We start from the raw sequence: 27,510 nt of genomic DNA, 5'->3' as shown, positions 1-27,510 counted from the left end.
GGCCAGGAAACCGTAATAGTACATATTTTTCATCAAAGCAGCTGCTGTAGTCTGTAATGCACTTTTTCTGGCAGATGCCGATATTTAATTGTGACTTCTGTGCCTAAACATAGGTAGCAAAAACATCTTCATTCCAAGGAGAAGGTGTCTTTCTCACTGACAGTACTAGCAGATATACCTGACTTGAAAAAGGTCAAGAAATCCTATAATTTTTCCTTGTGAACATCATGCCTAATTTTCTTGCTATATGTGGTACAACATGAAAAAAACCCGACATGTTTCTGATATCAGTATCGGGAGGAAAGATGAAGAACTTCTTCCTGGGTCCCTGGGTCTTGGCACACTGACTGTTTTATTTTTGTTTGTTTGTTTATCTATCTATCTATCTATCTATCTGTCTGTTTATTTATTTATTTATTTTTGTTCACATGTCAAGATCTTCTCTTTTTGTTAATGTAAGAATAAAAAAAAAAAAAAAAAAAAGAAATTTTGAAAGATGTGATAAATACCGCTACTTTTTTTTGTTATCCAGCATTTGAACTGTGTCAATAAATAGTAAAATGTTATTAAATGGAAGCAGAAGGACATTCCTATAGATTTCAACAGGACTGAATTTTATTACTATATTGATAAATATATTTGGCACTTTCCACCTGCTGAAATGGAAATGTTTGATAGCTTGCTCTATTTAAACTTTAAAAAGTACATGAAACTGAGGGTTCTTTGATTTGCCTACTTCATGAGTTGCCTTGCAGCTCTTTTTTTTATTTTGCTTTTTATTTTTCCCATTCCCCTTGCCCGAAGCTGATGCTGTCATACTTACATTTATTTCTGAATGGAAGTTATGCTTTTCTGTAAACCATTCTCACTTTTACTTACTGGTTCTTTTTCCTGTCTCTTTATTATAATAATTGGCTATTTTAGCTGAAGGCATGTCTTGGGGTAAAGTTCAGTTCCTTACATCATCTTCTGGCAGCCTAGCAAATTCTCTTAACCTTTTCCATGTCCTCTTCTGTCTCCTGTTCTTTCTCAGCTTCTGGGCAATTTTTTCTTGACTGGCTGCAACTGGATCTTCTTACCTGCCACTAGGAAACTGGTATTCTTCCTAGTTCTACTAAAAAAGAGGGTTTGAATATGTAGCATGCCAGTTTTATAAAGCTTTGTCAGTTATAGTGAGAGAGAAGATTCTTTTTGATTTTCTTAGGCATTAAAAAATACCCAAAAACTTTGCAAGGTGATTAAACTGAACAGTATTCCTGGACTATGCATGTGCTGCATAACTGCAGCATCTGTACAGCTTTTTCTTAGCCCTGAAATTTAAAAAGGCTTCGTGCTGTCAACTTTCATCTGGATAGGTTCAGTTGTGTGCTTATGGAGTTTCTTGTAGCAGTGCAGAAAAAATATAAATAGCTGAAAAGGCTTTTCTTTGCTTCACATTAGTAGTTGTTTTATCAGTATTTAGCTTTTCTGCCAGTACTAAATCTCAAGCCAACATCTATAACAACTTCAAATTTTTAGTGGAAGCATCAACTACTCTTTCTGAATGTATGTAAATGTGAGTTTAGGATTATTAAATGGTTTGGGTTGGAAGTGGACCTTGAAGATCATCTGGTTCCAACCCCCTTGACATGGGCAGGGACATCGTTCACAAGGTCAGGTTGTTCAAAGGTCCATCCAGCCTGAATTTGAACAGTTTAATGATGGATAGGTATCCACACCCCACCCCCCGGAAAACCTCTTCCAGCATCTCATTACCCTCATCATAAAAAATTTCTTCTTTATGTCTATCCTACCCTCTTTCAGTTTCAAACCATTGCCCATGTCCTGTCACTACATGTTTTGGTAAAGAGCTTCTCTGATCCTCCTTTTCAGTCTCCCTTATATATACTGAAGGTCTGCAGTAAGGTCTCACTTAACTTACTAGTGTGTGATAATATCAATTCTGTGAAGCCAATTCTTCATTTTACTGGGAAGTCACATTGTGAACTAGTGCCAAAATAGATGAATGCTCAATAATTGTCTCTCTGTAGGCAAGGAGAAGGTAATTTTTTATTATTATTTTGGTTTCAATTTCACTACATCACTCGTTTTCTTATAATTGATATAATAATCAAAATACTCTTCCATCACAAATGCTGGATATTGCTCCCTAGACTTACTCAATGTTTTGCCAGTCTAGAGATCCTTTAAAATAAAGCCATTTGCCTGGTTGCTGTTTTTGGAGCCTGAAATAACCTGAGATTTGGCTCAGGCAAAAATTGAGTGGGTTTTGAAAGGAGGTGACGTGACTGCACTCATTTTTTGGGAAACCTCATCCGGTCTTATACAGGCTATTTTAGCCACAAGTTTATGGTTAGGGATTTTTATGATCATGAGGAAAGTAGCTTCTTCCAGCTGTGGGACAGTGGAGTTGGTCTATAATTACTTGCTTTAAGCTCAAATTTTATAATGCCAATAAAGTGTAGTTGAACAAAGAGCTTTCTTATTGTGAATGTGCCTTTATTTAAGTTGTCCATCTTTATTAAATAAATAATTTTCATTATTTAGTAACTAATTAGGTCAGGCATTTTTTACTAGGTATGGCACAGGTTTTTTTTTCATTTTGCTTTCTTTCAAATTTTGTGTTAGGTTTTACTTTGTGTAGTTCTGTTTAGACAAATCTAACCATGAGGATGTGCATGTGTCCTAAAGTCAAGAGAAATTTAATTACCATGCTATTAAAGTTTAAAAATAAAATAAAAATTATAATAGTGTCTGTATACTAAGTTTAAAAAAAAAAAAAGTTATACTGGAAAATATTTCAATGTGATGTTTATTTACTGGTCTGTGGTATGGCATGCATAATGTCTTCAAGCATAATGATGCAGCTTGTGTTGTAATTTTTTCTAGTTGAATTTTCGGTATGATTGGTGTTGTAACAGAAAAAGGGAATTAGGTATCTGCAGTGAGGAGTCTGCAGCAGGAAGTATGCAGCTGTATGAGCAGTTGTGGACTGTGGACAGGTTGTTGGGACTTTGCCAGTAAAAATAACAGAAAATCTTTTCCTGTTTGTGTATCTGGACTTGCTACAAGAATTTGGCAGCAAATACAAATGTAACAATATAATTTTAATTATATTCTCTTATGCTTCTTGTGGGAAAAAATCTAGGGCTGCTTTCATTAATGTTTCTTTTACTATGGAAATTTGGTTACTGGAGTGTCTTATGCTTGAATGGGAGGTGACAGTTCATTTGGTTACATATGTGATTTTTATATGGGGAAAAAAGTGAAAGTTATATCTCTCTCAGTTTAAAACCTGAGTTTTTCTAAAAGTGGACTGTTAAATTCTATAGTGAATATCTCTTGAATTCCTAAACTCCGTTTACTTTCTGGTGTACTCACAAACACTGTGTATGTGTTTGCTCCTAATTCCAGTACATTCAAGAATGTATTAGTATTTGTATGTGGAATGACAACCTGTAACTCCTGTTTTGGTGGGGCTTTCTTCATTTTTTTTTTGTGTGTGTGTGTGTGTTTGTTTTGGTTTGTTTCTTTTGTGGGTTTTTTTTTGTGTTTTTTTTGTTTGTTTGTTTGTTCTTTTGTTTTTTGGTTTTCGTATTTTTTTTTTTTTTTTTTGCAGGGGAGGGGTGTTTCCCTTACTACTGGAGGGTCCCACTTGCCCAAAGTTACGTAGAAAAGATAGAAAAGTAGCCTTTCACATTCCTTACCCCAGCCATGCGCTGGAAGCCCAGTTTTGTTCCACTTCCACCATTTATTGTGTCTCTTCCTGCCTCTCTGCCTTTGCTAAACCATCTGTGCACTTTCCTTTGAATCCCAAAGGCTTAAGAAATGTCCTATTTGTCTGACATTATTTTTGTTTATATTAGTTTGACAAGTGATGGTTGAACTTAGAATTGCTTCTGCAACCTGAAAATATTTTTTCAAAGATGACCTATTTGCCTTTCAATCTCAAACAATATTGGACTCTTAAAGTTATGCAGCAATTAAAACACTGCATTATCTAAAGTTTGTGATTAGATTTGGATAAGTCACAGACTAAGTGCTACATAATTTCCCTGCTAAGACAGAGATAAATACTCATTTTTATGTGTAATAGTTTTTGCTATTTTCTTTTACCTGTTTTAGAGGTAGCAGCAAGAGAAATGTTCACATTGAAGCATAAAATGAATTCCGTGATTCTGTTTGACTGGTTGACATCTGCATCTTCTCCTAGCTGAATTAACAGAGTGACCTCATCTGCTCTTACAAGGCAAGACTTACAAAGTCTTGCTCTCAAAGCCTTTCACCATCTTGGTCCCCTCCTCTAGACACATTCTAATACCTTGATGTCCTTCTTATATTGAGGTACTTAAACCAGCACAGAGTGCTTGAGGTGGCTCCACACCAGTGCAGGGCAGAGCAGGACAGTCACATCCCTCAACCTGCTGTTGACACTGTGCTTGATACACTCCAGGGACCTTTTGGCTTCCAGGATATACCACTGACTTACACTCAACTTGCTATTGATCAGGAGACTCAGATCTCTTTCCTGGCTGTTCACAAATGCAGCCTCTTCCATGGATATTCAGAATGCTGATGTTGAAAGAATAGGAAAAAAAATAACCAAGCTTTTAATGTATTAAAAAAACATCTTTTTATGTTTCATAGGTTTCATAGGTGATGGAAGGTGAATTGTTCTGTATTCCAAGTGTTTGCCAGAACCACTGAGTTTTAATTCCTACTCTTTTCATCCAGTCAGGGTGGATGAAAAAGCATTGAGTCATCCATTGCCCTGGTCTTGCTTGTTGTGCTTTTTTTTTCACCAGAATCAAGTGTAGGACTTTTGTATGGACAGAGAATTTGGTCTGGGTTTTTGTTTCGTTGTGTATGTGCGCTTTTTTTTTTTTTTTTTTTTTTTTTTTTTTTTTTTTTTTTTTTTTTTTCCCTCCCCTAACTTGTCAAGAAACTTGGTGATTTTAGCTCGAGGTGTTTTTTCTTAAGGTCTTGAAACCTGTGATTCAAAATAAATTTGAGTGTTGAAAGAAGAAGCCCACACAGTTGAAACTGAATTGATCATACATGAGTACTTTCCACAGTTGTAACCCTAACAGGAGGGGAAATGGAGTCAGTTGGTAAGAAGTCCATTTTTGTATGTATGTAGCTAGATGCAAAAGTGCATAGATACAAAATTAATTTTATTAAATCAGGTGATTTACCTGTAGCTTGTTGCTAGATGTAAATTTTGAATTTTTTTTTTTTTTTTTTTTTTTTTTTTTTGAACTGGTAGTGGATATTTATGTGTGATATTTACAAACATGTAATTAAGTGTAGGTACAGAAAACTTTGCATTAAAAATCATTGCAAGTGTATGTATATCCATATATCTGATGGGGGCAGAAAAAAAGACAGATGGTTGATTTTATGTATGTTAGGTCTTCCTTTATTTGCTCAACCCTCAGACACTGCCCAAGAGTGGACAGAAGCTTGGTCAGAATGTGGGTTGCGCTGAACTCTTTCCCACCTCCTGCACAAGACTTACTTTCCATGAGCTTCAGGAACGTCATTAACTTTTACCATTATTTTGTCCTACTGCTATTGCTAAATGACAGTACACACTTGTAGAAGAGGTCAGAATTTTCTCAAAAGTTCTGATTTATGAGTTGAATTGATCACCCAGGTGCATTAATAAGTCTCTTGCATTGCTGTCAAGTTCCAGTAGGAAAGATGTACTATAATATTATTTTATAAATTATCAAAGATATAGTTTAATTTTCTCCCAGTGACATTGGTGAAATCACAGAAAACTAATTGAGCAGAAAAATATTTTTCTGTCTTCAACCTATGATCCAATTTAACTGCCTGATACAGTGAGTCTTTTTTCTTGGTTTGTACTTCACTGCTTAAAATGCCAAAGTATGAGTCAAACTTCCATGTATCATTCAGTCTCTGCTGAATCATACTATTAAAACATGTCAGTTTAGAATTAAACCTTGTCTTGTGAAAACAAGTAAGGCTCTACAGTAAAGAAATCTATTGTCAAAGGACATTCAGTATAAATGTTCTTTAAAGCATTAGCTGCAGTGAAAGGTTTATTTTCTTGTAAGACAAGCTCTACAAAATTTGTTACCGATCAAACACTGCAAATAACTATTTCAACAATTAAAGACTTCATGATAATAGTTCTTTAGAATTGAAAAGACAAAATTGAAGCCTAATTTATCTAGAAGCTAGTGTAAAAAACTTGTCCAATCTTTGATAAAACTCAATGACAGAAAAAAATGTTTTTCTTGTGGGTTAAGTTTTCATAAAATAATTCATCCTGTATGTTCTTTGGCCATCTATATGCTTTTCCTAAGGAAAATTTGACTGAAGCTTGTTTTTAATGAACAGAAAATTACTTGGCTGTTTAGCAACAGAAGCTAAAAGGAATCTTGATGTTTATAGAGACAAAAATCATTTTGCTGCTAAGCAGATAAACCCACTTTTCCATCATAGATTTAAATGGAAAATTTTGACTCATCTCAGTTACTTTTAATGCATGAAATAACATTGGACATCAATCATCTCATGTAATGAATCACAGCTATGAAAAATTTACATGGTTAGGTTGTTTCTACTTCCTTCTGAGCTTGCTGACAGCTTCTGTCTACCTATAGACCTTCTCCTGTGTCAATTCTCTTATTAATATAATTTTATCACTTTGTAAAAATCTTAAAGATATCAATCTCCTCTCATTATTTTGCTTGGTGCCTGCACTAAGCCCTGTTACTCTCTCTGCGTGCAAGGTCTTTGCAGGGGGAATTCCTCTAAGTGCTACATAAACAAAAGATGTTGTTCTCACGTGGGGGTCTCTGTGTGTTGCATACTGGAAGCAGCTGACTAATTCCTGTAGGTGATTTCCTTGAATCTTGGCTTGTGTTTTACCTGTTTGTAGGTGCATCTGTCTCTTTGTATTTTGGGGAATCCTGACGTAAAATTAAGTTGTTGTGAGTTTGTATTTTCTGTGTCTTACTCCTCTGTAATATTTGGTTTTCTGGAAAATTGTCTGTCACGTACAAGTCAGAATTACAAACCATCCAAATACGCCTGTGTATTTGAAGTTCTCTGCTTTATATTTCTTCAAATATTTGTTTCTCAGATTAATATTTTCGGACAAATAAGTGATAAAATTCAGAAACCATTTAAAAATATTTTTCCCTAAAATGATGGCGCAAATCCTAAGTGGCTAAGACTTTCCCAAAATCAGAAATACATGTGTGTATAGGAGACTACAATAACTTACCTGTAAATGAGGTAACACTTCTACAGGTTTTGAATATGCCTGTGTCACCAAAGTAATGCATCTGAGACTGGACACTCTTTCTTTAGAGGAGAAAATGGTACACATGAGAAGGCCATGTTTGAGACCTGTGTTTTGAAGCCCACCGAAATTTACAAATTCAGGGCCATTGAGGCATGCTGTTCCATATTTGACATTTAAAAAAAGTTTTGATAACTTTTAAAGGTCAGTTGAATAACTGGGCATTGAATGTCTCATTAAATGATTTGAATCCTGGATGGGACATCTGGGTCCTAATTTAATGGCAGCAGCAAAAGTGGTTTAGAAGAAACCAAAGAGAGTTTTGTAGCCTCTGTGGAAGGGCTGGAGAGCAGCAGAATATTACAATGATTCACCTTGAGGTTTGTCTGGATTCATCCAAACCAAGTGTCAAAGCAAAGCTTACACAGACATATTGTGTTCTAAAAATATGAAATGTTTGCAAATCAGGTGCTCTTGAATATGATTATCCATGTTAATGTTTATATATAAGCATATAATCTAACATAAATATGGATATTTCAAGGCTATTTTGTTATAACTTCACTCTAGCCTTTTTGAAGGCAGTGGTGATTTTAATCACATCAAAATGTATTTTTAATCACATCAAAATGATTAATCATTTAAGGTTTCAGTGAGGGAGAGTATGGCCTTTTTTCTTAAAATTAGAAAAACAATATTGAATTCAAACAATTTTATTGAAAGTAGATTTTTGGAGATTCTGAATTAATTTTTTATAATGTCAGAGGAAGTTTTTACATGAAGTTGCTCTTCTAAAATTTTATTATATTTTTTGCTTTTAACTTAACTATCACATGCTGTAGAGTTTTCTTTAAAAGTTGAAAATGAAGGAGCTTCTCTCTCCTTCTGAGAGCCATTCAGATCACAGGCCAAGCCTCTAATACTGCCTTTGGAGGCTTTCCCTTCTGGATAAGTAGTCTCTTCTTGTTGAGTTTGTCTAAAACAGACAAACTTCCATAGGGAGGCTGATAATTCTTGTTATTTCGTGAGAGGTGTTGTGTTACTCTAAATTAGTACAATATTGTAGAAATACAAAAGGGTTTTTTAGTATGAAGGAAGCTTTGATGTTCTGGTATGTCCTAGTTACAAGTCCAGCTGTGTTGTAAATATTCAGGTGCTGTGCATCTCAGATTAAATTCAAAACATAAAAAACTAGTTGCCCTTCATGTGCAAAGATAGAGGGAAAACAAGGAATAGGGGAAAATTGTGTTACTATCTCTAGTTCTTTATGGGTAGCTGTACAACACTGTACCACCAAGTCAATAACAGATGAAATACAATTCAGTTTAAGAAAAAAGAAGGGGTGAAAGAAAGTTAGTTTTTGTCTGGTGAAAAGACAACCATAAACCAAGGATGAAGTACTGTGAACTGCATATTATAGGCTCTAAGGGTTTCAGGAGTGTTCTGTTCATGGTCTACTTCTTGTTCCTTTGAAAGAGCAAGTTTGTAGTTCTTGCTCTAGAGCAAGTCTTCAGTGTGGACTGAACTATACTGGTTTACCTGAACCCATGTTATATTCTAACGTAATGTTTACCTACTTAGCTTTTTGTTCTTGTGTACAGCTATTTATTAAGAACGTGTTTTGTTGTGGTTTTTTATTCATTATTCTATGTGTATACAGACACAGAATAAACAGTCGGCCTCCTTCTCTCCTTCCCTCTACTGTAACCCATTGCTAATAGTTTTCATGGGTTAAAGTTGCACTCAATCTCAAGCATTTTTAGAGAAATGGATGTTCTTGGACAGACAGCAGGCAGAGATGGGTAAGAGTATGCACAGCAGGGTTGTTTCTTTGCGTATTACTTGAAAGGGTGGGTTTTGGGGGTTTTTATTTCTTTTTTGTTCTAATTACCAGTGACTAAGTTATTAATGATGGTTGATATTAAATTCCAGATCATTGAAGTGTAGCCTCCCTGAAATACGCCCTGAATTATGCACAGTATAGCTCCATAATGCAGAGCTCACAGTGCTTGTGTAAGTCTGTATTCCAGCTGTCACTTTGCTTTGCCTTTGCTCACCACAGAAGTTCACTTAAAATTTTTCAAAGCCAAATTTAAGAATTTAAAAAGCATTTCTAAATTGAGTGCATGAATTGTCTGATGGTTTCTTACCAGGAGCTTGGATGATTAGTTTTGATAGTGCTGGGTAAGAGAGTCAAAATAAAAGAAACTTAGAATTTGGGATTTCTTTCAAAGTAACCTGGACTCTGTAATTTCTTCTTGTGGCTCACTTTGTCCAGCTTTTTGAGAAGTTTTAAGAGACAGAATCTTTCTTCCAGTTGTATTCATCTAGTGGAAGTTTCTCCACGCTCTTGCATGAGGGGAGAGGACTGTAGTCACTTTCATACCACCAACAAAGGCTGTTCTTTGTGCTTCAATGTCTTGTGGCAGAATGGCTGAGTCTGGAAAGCATCTCTAGAGATTTTCTAATGCAATCACACTGAACAAAGCACAGTCAGCTACAGTATACTGGCCAAGACCTTTTTCACTTGGGTTTTGAATATCTCCAAGGATGGAGGTGGCATCTGGACAACCTGTTCCAACGAAAAAGGCTTTTGTTTCTTTCCTTATGTACTTCAGTGAACTCTGAATTTTAAGTTTGATTTTTTTTCCCTATAAGAAGTTGGTTTTGTTTTCAGTGCTGATTAAAATCTGGCATAAATTAAAAAAAAAAAAAAATCAAAATGTAGACCTAAATAGGCCTGTCTCGTATTTTGTTTTCCTGCTATGAAATCCTCGTATAGGCCAGTCCCTCACCTGCTGTGGTATCTGCTACTGCCTGGTTGTATTTGATACAGGCCAAATCTTCTGCATCAGCTCTCCTATCTGGGGGCGCATATGGATGTGCACTGTTTTTAATTCAGACAAGGGGCTGGCATGAAAGAGGAAGACAGGACAACTTAAGCAGAATTATTTCTGCAGCTGCCTGGTGATCAAGTTCCAAATCTTGATGAGGCTGAAAGAAAAAAACAGTTTGGCTATTTTTTTTTTTTTTTAAGCTATATTGTTTTTCTAACGGATTTCACTGGGAAGCAGAGCAGAAGCTTGTGCCAATTTGTTGTTAGTGGCATTGCAGAAGTCCAGCCAGCAGCTTAGCAGCACAGTATTTAATCCTGTTTATTGAGGCCCTGGATTCTTTATTGGTGGAAGATATCACCTCATCTTGATTTTTAGAAAACTTATTTGCTTCATCTCTGTAGTAGGCTGTGAATGTAAAAGAGGTTGTTGAAATAGCTGTATGGCTTTATTGCTTACTTTAAAGAGTTTCCGGAAGAAGGATTTGTTTTACTGGACAGAAGTCTGAGCCTGTCGCGACTGTGTAAGCTGTGCGCTCCCAGCGTGTGTGAGGTCTAACACTGCTCCATATTGCATATGAGTAATTGCTAAAACATAGTGATTTGACTTACTGGTCAAAATAAACAGTTGTGTGTCAGAAATATAGCCAAGGATTCTTTACAGATTCTGTACGATGAACTTTTCTGTTAGGCCCTGCATCAAAAATTACTTTGTTGGGGAAATATAAAGTGCATGACAGTCCAGTACTTGCTGCTGGAGTGGTTCTTTAGTACAAAACCTTCAAAGGCATGTACTGAAAAATTGCTACAGATTTCAAAAAGTCTTCAAGTAGATACCTAATTAAGAATAAGATGCCTGAATACCTTATGGCAAAATACTTAATCCTGCACTGAGCTCTGAATTCTAAAGGCTTTGCTGTGGAACCACTAAATTCCCACTTTAAGCAGCTATACCTTTTTAACTTACCCCAATGTCTATTGGACTAGACACTGGTCTTTTTGCTGCAAGAAAATCTGCACTGTATTTGCATATAAAGGTCACTGCATAATTGCATGTGCTGCTAATGTCCTGGTTTTGGTTTAGCTTTCACTTATTCTACGTTTTGAAACCAATTATGATAGCCATTTCCTTTTTGAACTGATGTCCTTTAGTACTTTGTCTTGGAATTCACACCATTCCTTCACACCTTACCACCTTTTCCATATGCCAGCTTACTTCCAAATCAAATTTAGAAGTTTGATACAAGGTTAGAAGGGTTCAGTTTGGCACTCTGGGTTTGGCTTACATGGGTGCAAATCACTTCAATAGAATTTCACTGTGATTTGTCTTCCAGTCATTATGTTGTCGTCCATTTATTATTATTTTTTCTAAGATCAATAGTTTGACCTCTTTTTAATCTGATTTTTATTAGATACTGTATGAATACCTATTCAACAATTTTCTTTGAATAATATCATTCATTTAGAAAGATTTATTCTTTTTTTAAGCATCATGCTTTTCATATTCTAGAGAGAACAACTACTGTTCTTTTGATTTTGTTATCATTTTTGTTTTTAAGCTTTCATATTTCTTTTAATTGCACTTTTTGCTGAACTGTTCATTGGACAACAGAATTTGTACTAAATCTTACAGCTATTTTTCGTTTGGTTTTTTTAATCCACGAGTTGTTAAATATGAGAAGTGAATATTTCTTTCTTGTAACACTTGAGCACTTGTGACACTTAATGGCCTCCAGCATTTTAATCTCAATTCAAAACAACAGTTTTGTTTCTAAGTAACTGAAAGCTATTTTAAAACAATATATTCAGCAGAGAAACAACTAGATGTATTATTAAGGGCGCTGACCTGTCATGTTCAGAATTTAATGAAGCACATAATTCTATATTTTTATCCACAAAATCTTTCATAACGATTTTCTAGACCCCTTTGCAAATAGGTATTTTAGGTAAAAAATCTTCCTGGAAGAGAAAGATCTGGAAGATACCTTCAGGATATAGTTTTGAATACTATGGATTCATTTCAGAAGTTCTCATGAAAAATTCATCTTGGGCACAGGGAAAATAGAAGTAAAAATATATTTTTCATCTGTGTTCTCTTCATTTGAATTCATTGCATCCTATCTCAGAAACTCAGTTCCCAGAAGAGTTCTGGCATATAGGCACAAGATAGAAAAAATATAGTCAGTGAATATAGTTTTGGGACAACACAGCGAGAGATGACAGTTTAAGGGGATAGTGTTCACTTGAAATGCTTATTTGTGTTAGAAAATACAGTGCCTACAATGTAGTCATGAGAAACATAAGGTTTGTGGTGGCTGGTGGGCATGAAAACCTACATTCCATCTTTCACTCTTCTTTTGTAGCAATTTCAAAGGTGCATCAGTTGTTTAAGCATTTGAACTGTTGAGTTTCCTTTGAAGAAAGAGCGGAAGGTTTATGGTTCCTGGATGAGCAAATGCAAATCACTAATGTGTAGCATCAACTCCAGAGATATACATGAAGGTAGAAATTAATTTGCTGTATGTTGTGCTGTAGACTAAAATGCCAGCTTGCTAATGAATAAAGGATGAATTATTCTGTTAAAATGTAGTGGAAAAAAAAAAAAGAAAAAAAGAAAAAAAGAAAACCAACTCTTAGAAGGTTAATGTCGAAATGTTGAAATGTAGTACCTTTGGAAGTGCACTTGTCTATCCTAAATCCTGGAGCTCCTTGGTGTACCTTAGTATCTTCAGGATTTGACTGATCAGGAATTGTGTGCTGGTTTTTGTGGGCAGAGATGGAGAACAAATTCATCTCCCAATGAGCAAAGAACCCCTCATGAAATTTTAATGCACAATGGCCTGTGCTGTGCTTTTTTTAATTTTCAGTGCTTACATTAAAAAATATGTCGCACTGCAGTTCATAATGTCTAATTTGCACTATGACATTCCTTCAGAAAAAGAAAAGAAATGAAGCATGTCAGCATATCAGTAGAAGTGTATTTGAATGAGAGTTTCTGTGTTGTGAATATGATTCTGTATATGGTGATGTGGAACTTTTCATGATCTAAATGGGAGCTTTGACAATGTGAGCCTTGTATCATATTTACAAGGACTTGTTTAAACTGAACATGAACAACAACATTCAGCTTAGTGAAAGCTTTGCATTTACATGAAATATATGGAAATAGAGTATCAGGAAGGATGCCAACTGCCACTTCATTAAATATAAGACTACCAGTACAGTTGAATTTACAAAATTTCTTAACAGAAATCTTTTTATGGGAATCCCAGCAGAACACTTTCTTATGCTGGAATTATTCTCGCTAGGTTTAACTGCAATGAATATTCAATGCTGATGCTGTCTTTGGTGATCTTGAAAAGGAAAAGTCAGGTAATCACAGGGTGTCTCCAGACCTGTGGAGGTACCTAGTCCACACCCCTCTTCTAGGCTAAGTCAGCTATTGCAAGTTGCCCAAGACTGTGTACAATTTCCAAGGATGGAGACTCAAAAAATTGCTGGGCAGCTTATCTCTTAGATGTTTGACCTCAATATCAGGGGAAAAATATCTTCTAATGTTTAAATGGAATTGCCCATATTTCAGTTTGTGCACATTACCTCTTCTGTCTCTGGGGATCACTGAGAACAGTCTTGTTCTGGCTTCTTTACTGCTTTTCATGTAACTGCTCTGCAGTAGAGGACCTCCTTTTCTTCTGATCTTGGGGCTTTTTCTGTTTCTCACTTTTGTCCCTGCCACTCACCCCAGCCTTGGAACACACATGCAGTAGATCCAGTTTCTCTAGCCCATTGAAGTCCCTCTGAATGACAGCAGAACCATCTGTTCTGTCAACCTCTCCTTCCAATTTTGAATCATCTGTGGAATTACTGAGGTTAGGCTCTGTACCATGAGCCAGGTCTTTAATGAAAAGCAGTACTGGCACCAGCATTGACCCCCGGGGGCTCCGTTGAAGGAACTGGCCTCCAGCTGGACTTTGGCCTGCAGATCACAACCCTTAGAGCTTGGCAGCACAGACTGTTTTCAGCCACCTTGCTGTCCACTTTTCTGTGTTTCACAGTTTGTGAGGATGTTCTGGGGAAAAGTGCTGAAAGCTTTTCTTTATTCAAGATAAACAGCATTCTCAGCTCTCCTCTCATCTGTTTTTTAAGTATTTAATTGTAGAAAACTATCATATGGGTCAAGCATGATTTTCCTCCATAAATAAAGGCTGTCTATTTCCTACCACCTTTCTGTCCTTCACATGCTTGGAAATTGTTTCCAGGATTATTTGGCCCATCACCTTTCAAAACATTGAGCTGAGGTGGACTGGCTTTGGTTCTCTGTATTCTCCTTATCCTTCCTGAAGACAGGAGAGATGTTTGCTTTCTTACAGTCTATTTGACGCCCCCTTGACAGTCATGACCTTTCAAAGCTGTTCTGGGAGTGGCTTTGCAGTGATGCTGCCCAGGTCCCTCAGGACTCTTGGGAGCATCCATCCCATCAGGTCACATGAACTTATGTATGGCCAGCTTGTTTAAATTTTCCCTAACCTGATTCGTCACCAAGGATGAATGTTCCTTGCTTCAGAAGAGCAGGGAAGAACTATGAAGCAGCTTGTTTCTACAGTTTCAGCACAGCTGGTATCCATAACCCAGTACGGGATTGCTGTGACCACTGTTTTGAGTACAGAATGTCGCTCAGATGGAGTGGAGTAACTGCACTGACAGGAGCATGCCAGTCATGTCTACTGATCTCTCTGTCTCACACACACAGCTATCCCAATTATTAGAAGTTATCTTTACTGGGGGGGAAGTGAAGCTTTTTTTTTGAGGAGAAAGCTTACCTCTTTGAGAGTGCAGTCAAAACTGACCGCATGTGGTCTGCTCTCATATGAGCTTCAAATGTTTACACAAAACAATCTTACACAAAATTATAGTTTCAGTTATGGGTATTATAAGTGAATTTCAAATATTAGAATATTGTCAAATCCTAATGCCCAGGATTTTCCCAGTGCTCAAAAATACTGTGTTTACTTTAAATGTATGCTGGAAATTCACTTGAGCCCGCAGTTATGCATCAATATCTGTTTTCTGCTTTCTGAGAGAAACCGCATTGTCCCAGCTGAGGCTGGACACTGAATGAATGGATGTTGGATTCACTGGAAAATATTTTTTCATGATCTGTGTAGCTGCTGAGATAATAATGAGCTCAGTGGAATTAAGTAGAATCTTAGAACTCCTGAACTGTGTATTGGTTGTACTTTTATTGATAAATCTTGGAGCTATATGCCTGCCACAGCCAAAGTAAGGATCTACCCAAATGTACATTTTGGATACGGCTTAACAGTAGAGTCTGTTCAGTTTTATAGCAGTTCCATCTGATATTTGATGAATTTTGATGCACGAGGCAAACAAGGGAAAGTAATTAGGATTTTCATGAATTTTGGTTTTGCATATTCTGTCTGCTGGAGTGCTAGTTTTGTCCAAATATCATGCCTATTTGAGCAGTGTATGTCCAGCTTGCTTTAGGGGGCATAAAAGCAGAAGTTACTTATCTAAATGTGTGATTTTCCTTTCTTGAATGATAATGGCGCTAAACTTAAATGATTATACTTGGTTAAAATGTAATTTACTATCTCAAATTTGGCTGAGCTCAGCTTGAAACTAAATGTGCAGTTGGTAGTTTATAAAAAGTGACAAAAGCTGCTAAAATATTCAGCACTAAGAATATCTTTGACTACTTAGACACTTCAGGAGCAGTGGCTGAATAGGATAGTTACAGTCATAATGCACTACAACCTTCTCTCTCATTATGCTGTTTATATCATGCTTGAATGAAAATATATTTTAGTCTTCTGAAAGCCTCTTCTCTATAGCTTTAAAGTTTGAGCAGATGGGAGTATTAGAGGAACGTTTGTGCCTCTGCTTCTGTATTGAACTGAGAATGCCGTGGGACTGTGAAAAGATTTCAGCCAAATTGCAGAACCTTCCTTGCCCTGCTCTTGAGCAGCTCACACCATTAGCAGCTCTCTTTGTGGTGTCAGAGATGTCATTAGCTTGTCATGGGAGATCCCTTCAGCTATGCTGATTATTTCAACAAGTTCTATTCATGAGCTGTTCAAACATTGGAGCTTTAGGATGCAGTAGCTATTCCAGCAAGACTTTTGAACGCAGATCAGTTTCTACGCATTCATGTTTTGATGCTGACTGCATTAAAATTGAGGATTGGCCACTCCTTAGACATGAGGATGTAATCCAGATAGTTGTACCTCATATGTTCTGTTTCATGCAATAACCTAATCACAGAGAGAAAGGACACAGTTTATCCTTTACTTTCTGGTGTTTTTATGTGACTGTAGATGGGCTGTAATGCAAATTTCTCATTGAGCTGCTCTGAAGCTTTAGAATTTCTGAATTTTAGTCTTGTTTTCAGTGGTTATTAGCTCTTGAATGTGCAGCAAAAAAGTAGTCTATAGAAAGAACCTTTAGGGTGAGAGATTTCAAATGTTCTTCTGTTTAAGTGTGTTTGACATAATTATATTCTCTTAAAAATATGATGTTTTCAACAAATAGTCAAAAGGTGTTTTTTTCTTTATTTTACTCAGATTCACTCCACTTCTGGAAGAATCTCAAAATCTGAACAACTTCTGCCACAGTTTGCTTTACACTTTAACAAGATACCATTCCATTAAGAACAATGAGCTCCACAACACCAGGTCAGTTTGTTTATATTTATACCTCCCTCCTGCAGAAAACTGTGCTTTCTTAGGAAATGTATAATGCTTTGTGTTGATGAAATGAATTTGGCAAATGACTGATATGCAACAGGACAATGGCTGAATAGGGAATTTTGGAGATACCTTATCACAGTTGAATTTTAATGCCATTATAATCCTACAGTACATTTAAAATCTGTTTTGTTTTTTTTTTTTTTTTTCTTGAGAAACTGATTGCTCATAATCTGACATGAGTAAGCATTTTGTAACATTTTAGTTCTTAATATGTGTAATTAGACATTAATTTATTTTCTGCCATTGTACAGATGCTTCTTTTAAAGAAAAACTTCAAATGATACCCTGTTATTTTTCTGTTTAGCTCCAAAGTCATCTTTTCCCATAATAGGCATTCTTTGCAGAGCTTCCTCCTTTAAATATGTGTAATTGATAATGGTCTCTGAACCTGCTTTATCCAATGCCTGCAAAAATGTCTCACTGAACTGCAGGTTCACTTGATAGAGAGTGAACTATCAGTAGCTGTTTAAACTTCCAAGAAAACAGAATGCTGCATATGGAACATGCCTTGACTTCAGTTCTTTAGAGGAGTGAGAGTCCCCAGTTCAAATCTCTGCAACATCCCATATGGTTCACACTGTGTTCACCCACACTTGAAGTATCTATTCCTAGCACTGTTGGTAAAATAACCCTTTACAGGTGGCTTATTTTGTGACTACTTTGGTTTTGTGCAAACAGCCTATAAAAGCATCAGGGAAAACACTGTAATACTTCTTGAGCTGTATTTGTCTGTACATGCCCTATTGCATAGAAATTTAATTCAGTGAGCATTCTTTGAGAATTGTTGATTGTAGTGTTAAAAACTGGCAATAACTTTTATATCAAATGGAGTCAATCATAGCTGGGTTTCAGACTTGGCCTTTTTTTCTTACAGTACAATTTGGTGCATGCAGTGAATTATCCATACAGAGCACAACAAGGCATTTAGCAGAAGGGCACATCTTTATCTGTATCACAGTGGTTCTTAATAGGAAATAATCTTGTACTTTCCTAAACAGTTCAAATGCCAAGATACTCCAGCTGATTTGGTATCTTTCTAACATTTCTTCTTTTGTGTTAGTTGCAGTCTATGGAAAGAGTCAAAAATCAAATTGGGTCTCACAAAAAGAAGGTAAATTTTCCACTACTCTTATTGGTATGGGGAAAGAAGATAGTAAATGTGAATGCATATTTGTTGTCTGTTTCTGCAGGCTACAACTTATGCAAGAAAGGAGGAACATTCAGTATAATATAGTATTGTAAAGGCATTTAGATACTTCAGGAATATCACTTTTGGTAGGAGTTAGGTGCCTAAATATCTTCAAATCTACTCCTTAGTGTCCCCCACCATTAGAGTTTGCCTCTGAAAACTCTGAGTTGCTTTACCAACCATTTCAATACACCTGTGTGGCATGTACAGAAATGCAGTATTCAAGGGCAAGTGTCAGCTTTGGGATCCACATTTTTCTTTTCCTCAGTGAAACAGCAGTGAGGCAGGATTTATTTAGACTTTAGTATTGCATCTTGATTAATCTTAATGCCATGAACTGGAGGAGGATGAGTGGCATCTCTTCTGTCCCCCATGTTTTGTGCAGTGCTTTGCCACCTTTTGAAGTTTCTGGTTCCAGAGCAGTCCCCGTAATAGACTGGTAGGGAACAGAGTGGTAGGAGAAGCCTGCCATTCCTCTGAGCAGTTAACATTTGATTGGAACTTTTTAGAAGACAAACATTGCTAAATTTTCTTATTGCATCCATAGTAACTGAGTTCCCCTTTTCCTGTCTTCATACATGACCAATGTATGTCCCATTGCAGTTGTTATTCCTACTTTCTCATGGAGTTTGCTTTTTATGAAGGTGAACCTTATAAGATGAAGAGATGGAAGGGCAGTTCCATCCAACTTTAAAGGTCCCTTCCAACCAAAACTATTTTATGACTCTGTGATTCTTATGATTCATCTTCCAGCTCAGTTCTAAAATATGGGTTAGGTTGTAATTGTTTCACTTGTGAGATCCTCCAGTAGTTGCAAGTGTTCCTAGTATTCCAAAAGAAAAATTAATGAATTGCCAGTGACATGAGCAGCTTCTTCCTGTGATGGTAAGCCTGTGGTAGGCAGTTGTTGTATTTATGGCTTGTGATTTAAATGGCAAAAGACCGAGTGTTCCGTAGTGTTAGAGTTGGAGGTTTTGTGCTTTTTCATTTTTATTCCTGATAGTCTTGAATTTCTTCAGGGAATAGGTTGCTATATTCTGTTACATCCAGTGGTTAGGGCAGTTTGAAATCTTTATGAGAGACACTTTAAGCACATACAGTATATAGAGAATATTTATAACCCTTTTTTTCTATGGTGTAACATCAGGATGCTATCTTATTTGAATACCTGTGTATCTGATATATAAAACCCGTGAATATTCTTCATAATATGTAGTAAATGTTGATATTTTGGGTCATGGTTGTAAGTTACAACAAAATGGTGAATGTACTTTTTTTTTACAATATATCTAGCCCACAATATATCTAGCTTGTGTATGTACATTCATACATGTTGCTTACACAGAAGATGAATATATTTAAAAAAAAAGGAGAAGAAAAAGAAGAAGAAGAAGAAATAGTGAGAGGCAAACTGGCAAAGCAGTAGATGAATGGTGTAGGCCTGCCCACTTCATGGATGGCTTTTTCTGTCAATGAAAAATTCTAAAACTGCTGTAGAATAGATTGTGTACACTATGCTAAATTTCTGTGATTTTATGATGGGATGTGCTAAGTGAAAAAAAAAAATCTTTAGAATTGCTTTCCCTTCAAACCTAAATTTTTTGAAAGCTCATTGAAAGACCTTATGTGGAACAAGCAAAAATTATGTATGTTTTATTCAACCATTATCTGAGGAACCTCTTTGGATAGATTTCATTTGTAGAACCAATGCACATGAGTATTTCCTTATGTTGTATGATGCAATGAATGCGGGGCCTCCAGCATGGCAACATCTACTTGCAACAACTCTGCAGCCTATTAAATTGATCCCAGCTCTTTGATCCTTCAGGGACCAGGCTCTTGCTAATCTGTGAAGCTATTAGGTGAATGCTGAATCTCAACAGGGAAAAGTGCTGATGTTTGCTTTGCTTGTTATGAATTGTAACATCGTTAAGGAAATGTTTACATTCTGTAACCATTGCATGTTCTGAACTGAACACTGTGCATAAAAAGAGTTGGTCAGGAAAAAAAAAAAATATTTGTCTCACAGGATCACAGAATTGTTAGGGTTGGAAGGGACCTCTGGAGATAACCATTCAAATCTCTCTGCCAAGGCAGGGTCACCGAGAGCAGATGACACAGGAATGTGTCCAGGTGGGTTTTGAATGTCTCCAGAGTGGGAGAGGGAGACTCCATGACCTCCCTGGGCAGCCTGCTCCAGTGTTTTACCAACTCTCAACACAAATTTCTTCCTCATACTGAATTTCTTCCTCATGTTGAGGTGAAACTTCTTGTGTTATAGTTTATGGCCATTGCTCCCCATCCTGTAGCTGGGCACCAGTAGAGAGTCTGGCTCCAATATCTTGGCACTTGCCTTTAAGGTATTTGCATGCTTTAATGAGATCCCACTCCAGTCTTCGCTTCTCTGGACAAAACTAGCCCAGCACCTGCTCTTATAGAGAATAGTTCACATCAAATTTTGAGAAAGACTTTTTTTTTTTAATACTAATATTTTCCAGTGTTGAATTAACATACTCATAGGTGTATTTTGGAGTCACCTCTCTCTAACTGTCTTGTATTTTGAAACACATAGTCTAGTGACATGGTGGTATAGTTGGAGATTGTGTCTGTTGTATGTCTACCAGCTCAGTTTCCAAGGATTCTAGCCCTTGGAAAGGATGCTACTCATCTGAACAGGAGAGAGATTCATTTGTTAGCATGAACATGTGTTAGTTTAATATAGTATTTTTTACCCAGTTTTTTTTAAAGAAAACCAGCATCTGTGGAGAACAGTGGAATATAAATATTTCTGTGAAGCTACAGATTACAGGTTTTCTTTCTGTAACCTGAGAAGGGGAATGAGTCCAGAGAGATCTCATTCTTCTCCCCATTGCTTCTCCTGTCACTCAGATCTTTCAGATTTTATGCCCTACATTTCCCCTTGAGATTAACTACAATATTGGAATAATTAAATGGAAAAAAAAAAATCGGTTAAAAAACCAACACACCAAACCCACCAAAGTTGGTCATATAATCATTTTCTCTTAGGGAAGTAATATTAATACATGACAATAATAGAAGGCAAGATGAAGAAGAGAAAATACCTGAAACTCTTGACCTTTATGGAAGTTTTCTAGATGCTGCAACTATTTCTAAAATAGCAGTGTTTGGTATCATAGTATTTTGATGGAAAGCCACACATCCAGTTTATCCAGTTTCTCGCTTTTAATATTGCAGAGTGGTGAAATGCTGTCGTGGAAAACTGGTCAGAGAGCTTTTTACTGTCCCTGGTTTTCAGCAGCATTTCAGCACATCTGCTGCTGAAGACAAGTTCAAAATGTGTCTGGTTTACTTACGTGCACCTAGGTGAAATCAGCTCTTTTATCTATCTGTAATTACTGAACTGAAATCCAAGTGTGCTATATAACATTTTGGAAATCGCTGTCCAAACTCCTATCTGCTTTTCAATATCTACTTATTTTTTTCAGGTCTTTAGTGTCTTCTAAGAGCTTCTATAATCAACAGAAAGTGATATTTCTTAATAGACTGAGTGGGAGAGAAAAGAGCCCTATGCTAAATTTTGTGACCTCCTACTTTGGATCACTTTTCTGTCATCTTGATTCTGAATTTCTTTGATAGGCATTTGTTTGTTCCTCACGAGAAATAGCTTGTTTTTCCTCCCTGCAAAACTGACTCCCCCTGTTTGCTTGTTCTGTTTTTCTCTACATTTCTATAAATAATTTTCCTCATATTAGTAAAGTCTAAACATAGAGAAAGCGCCAAAATGCAATTTTCACTACCGTTTTTAAATTAAAATGCATTGAAAGTTTATGTTGCAGTCCAGTAACCATCTCTGCACCAGCAGTAGAGGTTGTGAATAGATGAATATTTTGATGAATAAACATGTATCTTACTTTAAAATGTATCTTGTCAGCTTTTTAGTAAAAAGAAGTAAGAGGACTTTGAGTCTAAAACAAAGAAGTAAATTAAATACCAGAAGGCTAAAACCTCTTCTTCACACAGAGCTCTGTTTTGCCAGGTGTTTAAGGTCCATTGAAGTTAAGTGCATGGATCTTTTTCAGATTTCTGACTGTAGGCTGAAGGAATCAGTTACATTTGTTCCTTGTGTTGATTTTGTGATGAATTTTCCTTAGATTAAAAAAGAATGGCATCACAGGCTGTATTAGATAAATATGGAGAATTCACTGAATATGGCCCAATAAGATTCAGGATTAATAGGCATGTTATCTGTATCTACCTGTCTATGTGTGACAGAGTGCTGCAGCTCTTTAAGATCTCAAAAAGGAAAAAAAAAAAAAAATCTACAAGCTCAGCCTTGATATAATGTGTGCAAAAGAAGGATTCAGCACCTCACAGCACTGCCTGCTTTTTTTTAACTTTTAAGGCAAAGCATGACTGAGATGTACAGCTCAGATTTTGACCTCTTGAATCCCCTTGCAGAAATCCAAAATTGCTTCAGTCTGACATAAATCTTAAGTTTGCCCTTATGAAATGTAAAAAACATTGCTGTTTAGAGACTCTCTCTCTCTATTTTTCTCATAATAATTTAAGCCTGACATATTTATCTAGGTATTTATAGGTAAAATCCCAACAAGCTTGAATGAAAAATTTAGATTCAGAATGTGTTCTGCCACTGGGGATCTAATGTACAAGACTACCAAATAATGAATAAAATGCTCTGTGCATGCATTAGATAAGAAAGCATCATCTTGTTCATTTGCTATAATTAAAGTTTGTAAATGCATTGACCTACTTACAAGTAATTTGCACCATTTACAAAGAAAATTGATAATTAAAGCATTAAAATGTCATGGTTCTACTCTTATTTGTGCTTTCATACTTTCACATGTTCATGAATTTGTATTATTTTTTATGCTAATTCTTCAGATTTTAAGTGAATAAATAATGCCAACAACTAGACAGTGGGTTATGGGATCAGTTACTACTTTCAGTAGATCCATATTAACTGAAGAAAACAAATCTGAAGACTATTTTTAGCATAACTTTGTGGCACTTTGAGATTACATATATATATATATATATATATATATACACACACACACACACACACATATATACATACACACACACACACACACACACACACACACACACACACACACACACACACACACACACAAACTTTTACCTATAAGAACATAAAAGATTCCTGTCTCCTCAAACAGAAACTGTGCTTGATAATTAGGACTATATTGCTGTTTTCTTTCAGGAGTCAGTTGTTAATGTTGGTTGCTGAATGGTTTTTGTCAGGGAATTTGTCTTTCAAATTAACTCTTTGTTGGTTTGTGTAGCCAAAGCACAGGTCTGTCTTTTTGACCATTAGCACCTTAAAACATAATTTTCTGGAAATAAATATTGAAATATTTATAAAGTTTGTGAAGATTCTTCAAAATGACTTTTTAAAATTAGAGGTGAAAATTTTTCTCATTTTAAATATGTAATTTATGCTCAGTGCTCACTTAGAACATGCACCTCTAGAAAGAGTCATCAGATTTATTGTCCAGTGACAAAACGCTGTATGTGACTGTCCTTTTTGCTGATTAGTAGTTCATTAAACCAAGGTGGCATAGTTATACTTTCATTGGAGTCTAGTAAACTTTAAATACGTAAATGTACATGTTTATATTTTAGAAAATAATAGAAAAAAACTTAGAAAAGCAAATCAGAAGATTGCATTCTCTCTGGAGAGTGCATGTGTGGTGTGTTATGGAAGTGTTGATAATTAACCATTGAAATATGCTGGAAAATAGGGTGATTCCTCATGTGGCTCATCATTACAAACTATGAATTGCAACAGCCACCTAGAAGTTGCTTTGATTGTCACTAAGTGTATGACAAAATTTTCATGTGTTTTCACTGAATAGAAGTCTGCTGCCGCTCTAAGAGAGTTTGGAAAGCCTCCAAACTCAGAAGTTTGGATTCCCATCTCACAGGAAACATTTAACCAACTCTGCTTTTATTGCTTTACTGTCTGTAATCCTGAAGTCATTGTGCTTGCTGGAAGTTTACACAATGGGAGCATCCTGCGTTGCCTCATGAAAGCTTGCCCTTACTTGAAACAAACTCTTTAGCATAACCTGTACAGCCTAAGTATAAGTATTTTCTCTGGGAACAAAAATTGTGTGTAAGTCTAAATCAAGTCAGAATCTGAGGCTCAGCAAAAGAGATGTCCCTTCCCCATCTCATTTCAGCAGTTGACATGTCTCTTCCTGTGCTCTAATTCCATATGGTCCAAGGCCTAGATTTGTATATTGTTGGAGGAAGGAGGGGCTCACTAACATCTGTGAATTTCCTATTTAGGCAGCTGGACTGTCATATATACAGAGTATTCCTTGGACTGTGCCAAGTATAAGAAGTAGTAATCCCTTAGTGGGTGAGAGCAGTTCTAGATAAGTGCATCTACTTTTGTTGTTCTTTTTAATTTTTTTTTAAACTTCTCTCTCTCTCCCCAGCATCTGAATTCCATTCTGAGTCCTGTCATATGAAGTAATCTGTTTGTTCTTCTACAGATGATATTTACTTTAATGTACTGCCTAGCATGTTGTTTAAGGAGGGTGACACTGGGGGGGGGGGAAGTCCCTATTTCAAGAAGTCCCTATTAATATATCTCAAAGGCTATAAATAAAAAGTTTTGCCTCTCCAGGTGGTTCATTGCTGCACTCTATTTGGCCAGTCAGTTGGTTTTCCTAATTCTTATCTCTGTCAATTCTCACATTTCCATGTGGAGAATTGCTGTTACAATATCCAGATAAATAATAGCAACAAAAATCTTTTTACAATGTCATTATTAGCAGGGTTCTTTATATCTGAAAACACAAGTAGTGTGGAAGATGTTCACGCTTCCTGCTTTGCTGCAAACACACTTTACCTCCTGAGTGGTTTGGCTCATCAAGGAGAGATAATTCTTTCACTTCAATTACTTACTAAGTGATTTGGTCAAGACACATTGCTGTGTTTGTCTTTGTGGGGGGAGAAGACAGGACAGAGTCACCTCCAGGACAGGAGGGCCAGTGGAGCTGCATGGTTCAAAGAGCCACCAGGAGAAGGGTACATTTTGAGAAGCCTTTTTCGGGGGCAGTGCCAGAATAAGCAACTCTAATGACTGGCTGCCCATTGTTCTCACTCGTCTCATCGACTGCTCAGCTGTGCCAGGTATACTTATTTGTGTGGCCACAGGACAAAATGGATTCATGAACTAATCCTGCCTCAGCTGTTCCCAAAAGTAAGGGTTGTTTTTAGCCTGGATTTGTTCCTCAGTGTTTTCTGCCACATAGCTGCACAATGGTCTTGGCAAAGTTAGGAAGGAAGAGGGAAGAGAAAAAGTACGTTTAACTCATGTTCTACATTGTAAAGAAAGGATCATGAGTCATCTTTCAACAAGAGAAGCACGGTCAGCCTCCATAACTGTGGGACTGCTTAACCAAAGCTAAAGATGGAGAGAAGTATTAAGGACTTCTTCACACTTCTTCACTTTACTGGTCATTTCTCATTTATGCATTTTAAGAATTATCTCTTCTGTCCATGCAGAATTTGGAGGCTCAGTGAACATTTTTATAGTTGCATGAAATGATTAGGAAAGTCACATCATCATCACATAGCATACCACTTTTAAAGTGATAGTTCAGCATCTGGCTGCCAGGCATTTTTTTCATATTCATTAAGACATATGTAATGCAAAGCAGTTAGGAATATGTGAAATGTGCTTTCTTAAAAAGTCATAGATTTAATATTTACCTATTTATAACATCTACAATTTTGTAAAGCTATATTTCTAAAATGTAGCAATATACAGGAAGTTAGATTAAACTCCATGAATAAAAAGATTTTGTTTCTTCATTTATTAGGTTAGCTGTATGAATATTGCTTATATTGAATACCCTAAAAAAGGCATGTTTGCCAACTTTTTATATTTTCACACCCACACACCACCTCCTAATTTTGTCTCTGGCAGATGTGTTTCTGCAGAATAAGTGTTTCTGCAGTGATAATTATAACACTTATAACAGGTAATTTGCAGATTCGGTAACTAACAAAAAGCAAGACTGTTTTGTGGCACCTTAATTTTGAAGCTCGTAGCAATTTCAAAACTTCATTACAAAATCTAGAATTCTAGAGTATATGGAATATCTTAATCTAGAAATTAAGCACTTCTTTGTAGCATTTAACAAATTAATGTCTAAAGGGCGGTAGGCTTAAGGCATACCTAATGTCTTAAGGTATGATTTAAATTGGGGAGGTGTGTGTGTCATACTTTACTTCAGATGATGATGTGCATATTGTGGGTGGATCCAAGCCCTGCTGAACCAGTGAAACTCATGGTTTGAACCTGCCTTAGGGCTTTTCTTTTTTTTTTTTTTCCTTAAATTATCCTCTCTAAGAAGGCAAGATGGTTTTCAGTTTTAAAAGCAAACATCACAAAAAGTTCCTCGGTCCCCCTTGATGACCTGTTTCCATGTATGATTTAGAAAAATGTTTAATATATATTACATACTTATGTTTCTACTAGTTAAATCTATTTGTGTTTAGCACTGCAGTTTAGATATCAAAGAGTTGCAAACTCTGAGAATTTCTTTTGAACGTCTAATGAGGCCTGAAACAGATTAACACAAATGATGTTGTTTTGGACTGTTATTCTCTGTGGGGGAAGATTTTGATATCATGTAGCACTATTTTTTTTTTTTTTTAATGGTTCTTTTAATAATAACAAAGCTGGGCAGCTGTTGGGGGTCGTGAGGTAATACCAAGTTTTTGTGATGACTAGTTCTAAGGGCTGTGATGCGGGGTGTTGACGTTGTCAAACTCAATGTTTTTCCAGAGGGGAGTCTCCTTCAGGTACAGACCTCTGGATGGAAATTCTGGCAGAAAGGAAGGCAACCTGAGATGGTTTGACAAAATTCCCATTAGTTAAACATAAGATATTTTGAGTTCAAAATTTCTGGTTTAACATTTTGGCAGTTTCTGCCAAAGTAAAGCACTGAGCTATTTTAGGATCCCTGAATTCTTGCCCAGAGTCCCCTTTGTTATCAATTGTAGTTAACAACTGACCTGGAGACATGAGGAGTAGTGACCTCTGCCATGGTATTTTATCCTCTAACTTGTTCAATGTTCTTCTCCTAGGATATAATTTGTTAGTTGTTCTATCCAGTCTTCTCGTAACTAAATTGTAAAAATCTCTTACTTTAGCCATTTTTCATAGATAAGAATTTTAAATCTCTCCATGCATTTTCTCTTAGATTCTGAAGGTGCCACCTGGAAGTGACAGGAAAATTTCTGTTCCATAAAAGTAAAATTGTGCAAGCACTTACTGTTTATTAATCTCTCATTGCTTTGTAACCCTCAATTTGCAGATATAGTCATTCTCAATTGTCTGGATTATGGATTAATAAGGGTTTGTACCCCCCAGTGCTTGACTGCAGGACAT

At 36.3% G+C, this 27,510-nt stretch overlaps 1 protein-coding gene across 4 annotated transcripts in view; it reads left to right on the top strand.

The window, feature by feature from the left end:
* Positions 1-27,510, top strand: part of HDAC9 (histone deacetylase 9) — a 466,388-nt gene that overhangs the window by 17,566 nt on the left and 421,312 nt on the right. For all 4 annotated transcript variants that reach the window (XM_040084792.2, XM_040084020.2, XM_040085289.2 and 1 more), the window contains exon 2: positions 16,694-16,804. In XM_040084792.2, coding sequence (XP_039940726.1) covers positions 16,786-16,804 — 19 coding nt within the window. In that variant the 5' untranslated portion in view covers positions 16,694-16,785. The remainder of the gene's footprint in view (positions 1-16,693; positions 16,805-27,510) is intronic.

The sequence above is a fragment of the Hirundo rustica genome, chromosome 1, assembly GCF_015227805.2.
Source record: "Hirundo rustica isolate bHirRus1 chromosome 1, bHirRus1.pri.v3, whole genome shotgun sequence".
Taxonomy (NCBI): Eukaryota; Metazoa; Chordata; class Aves; order Passeriformes; family Hirundinidae; genus Hirundo; species Hirundo rustica.
The sequence above is the reverse complement of the archived record's forward strand: the minus strand, read 5'-3'. Positions and strand labels throughout refer to the sequence as shown.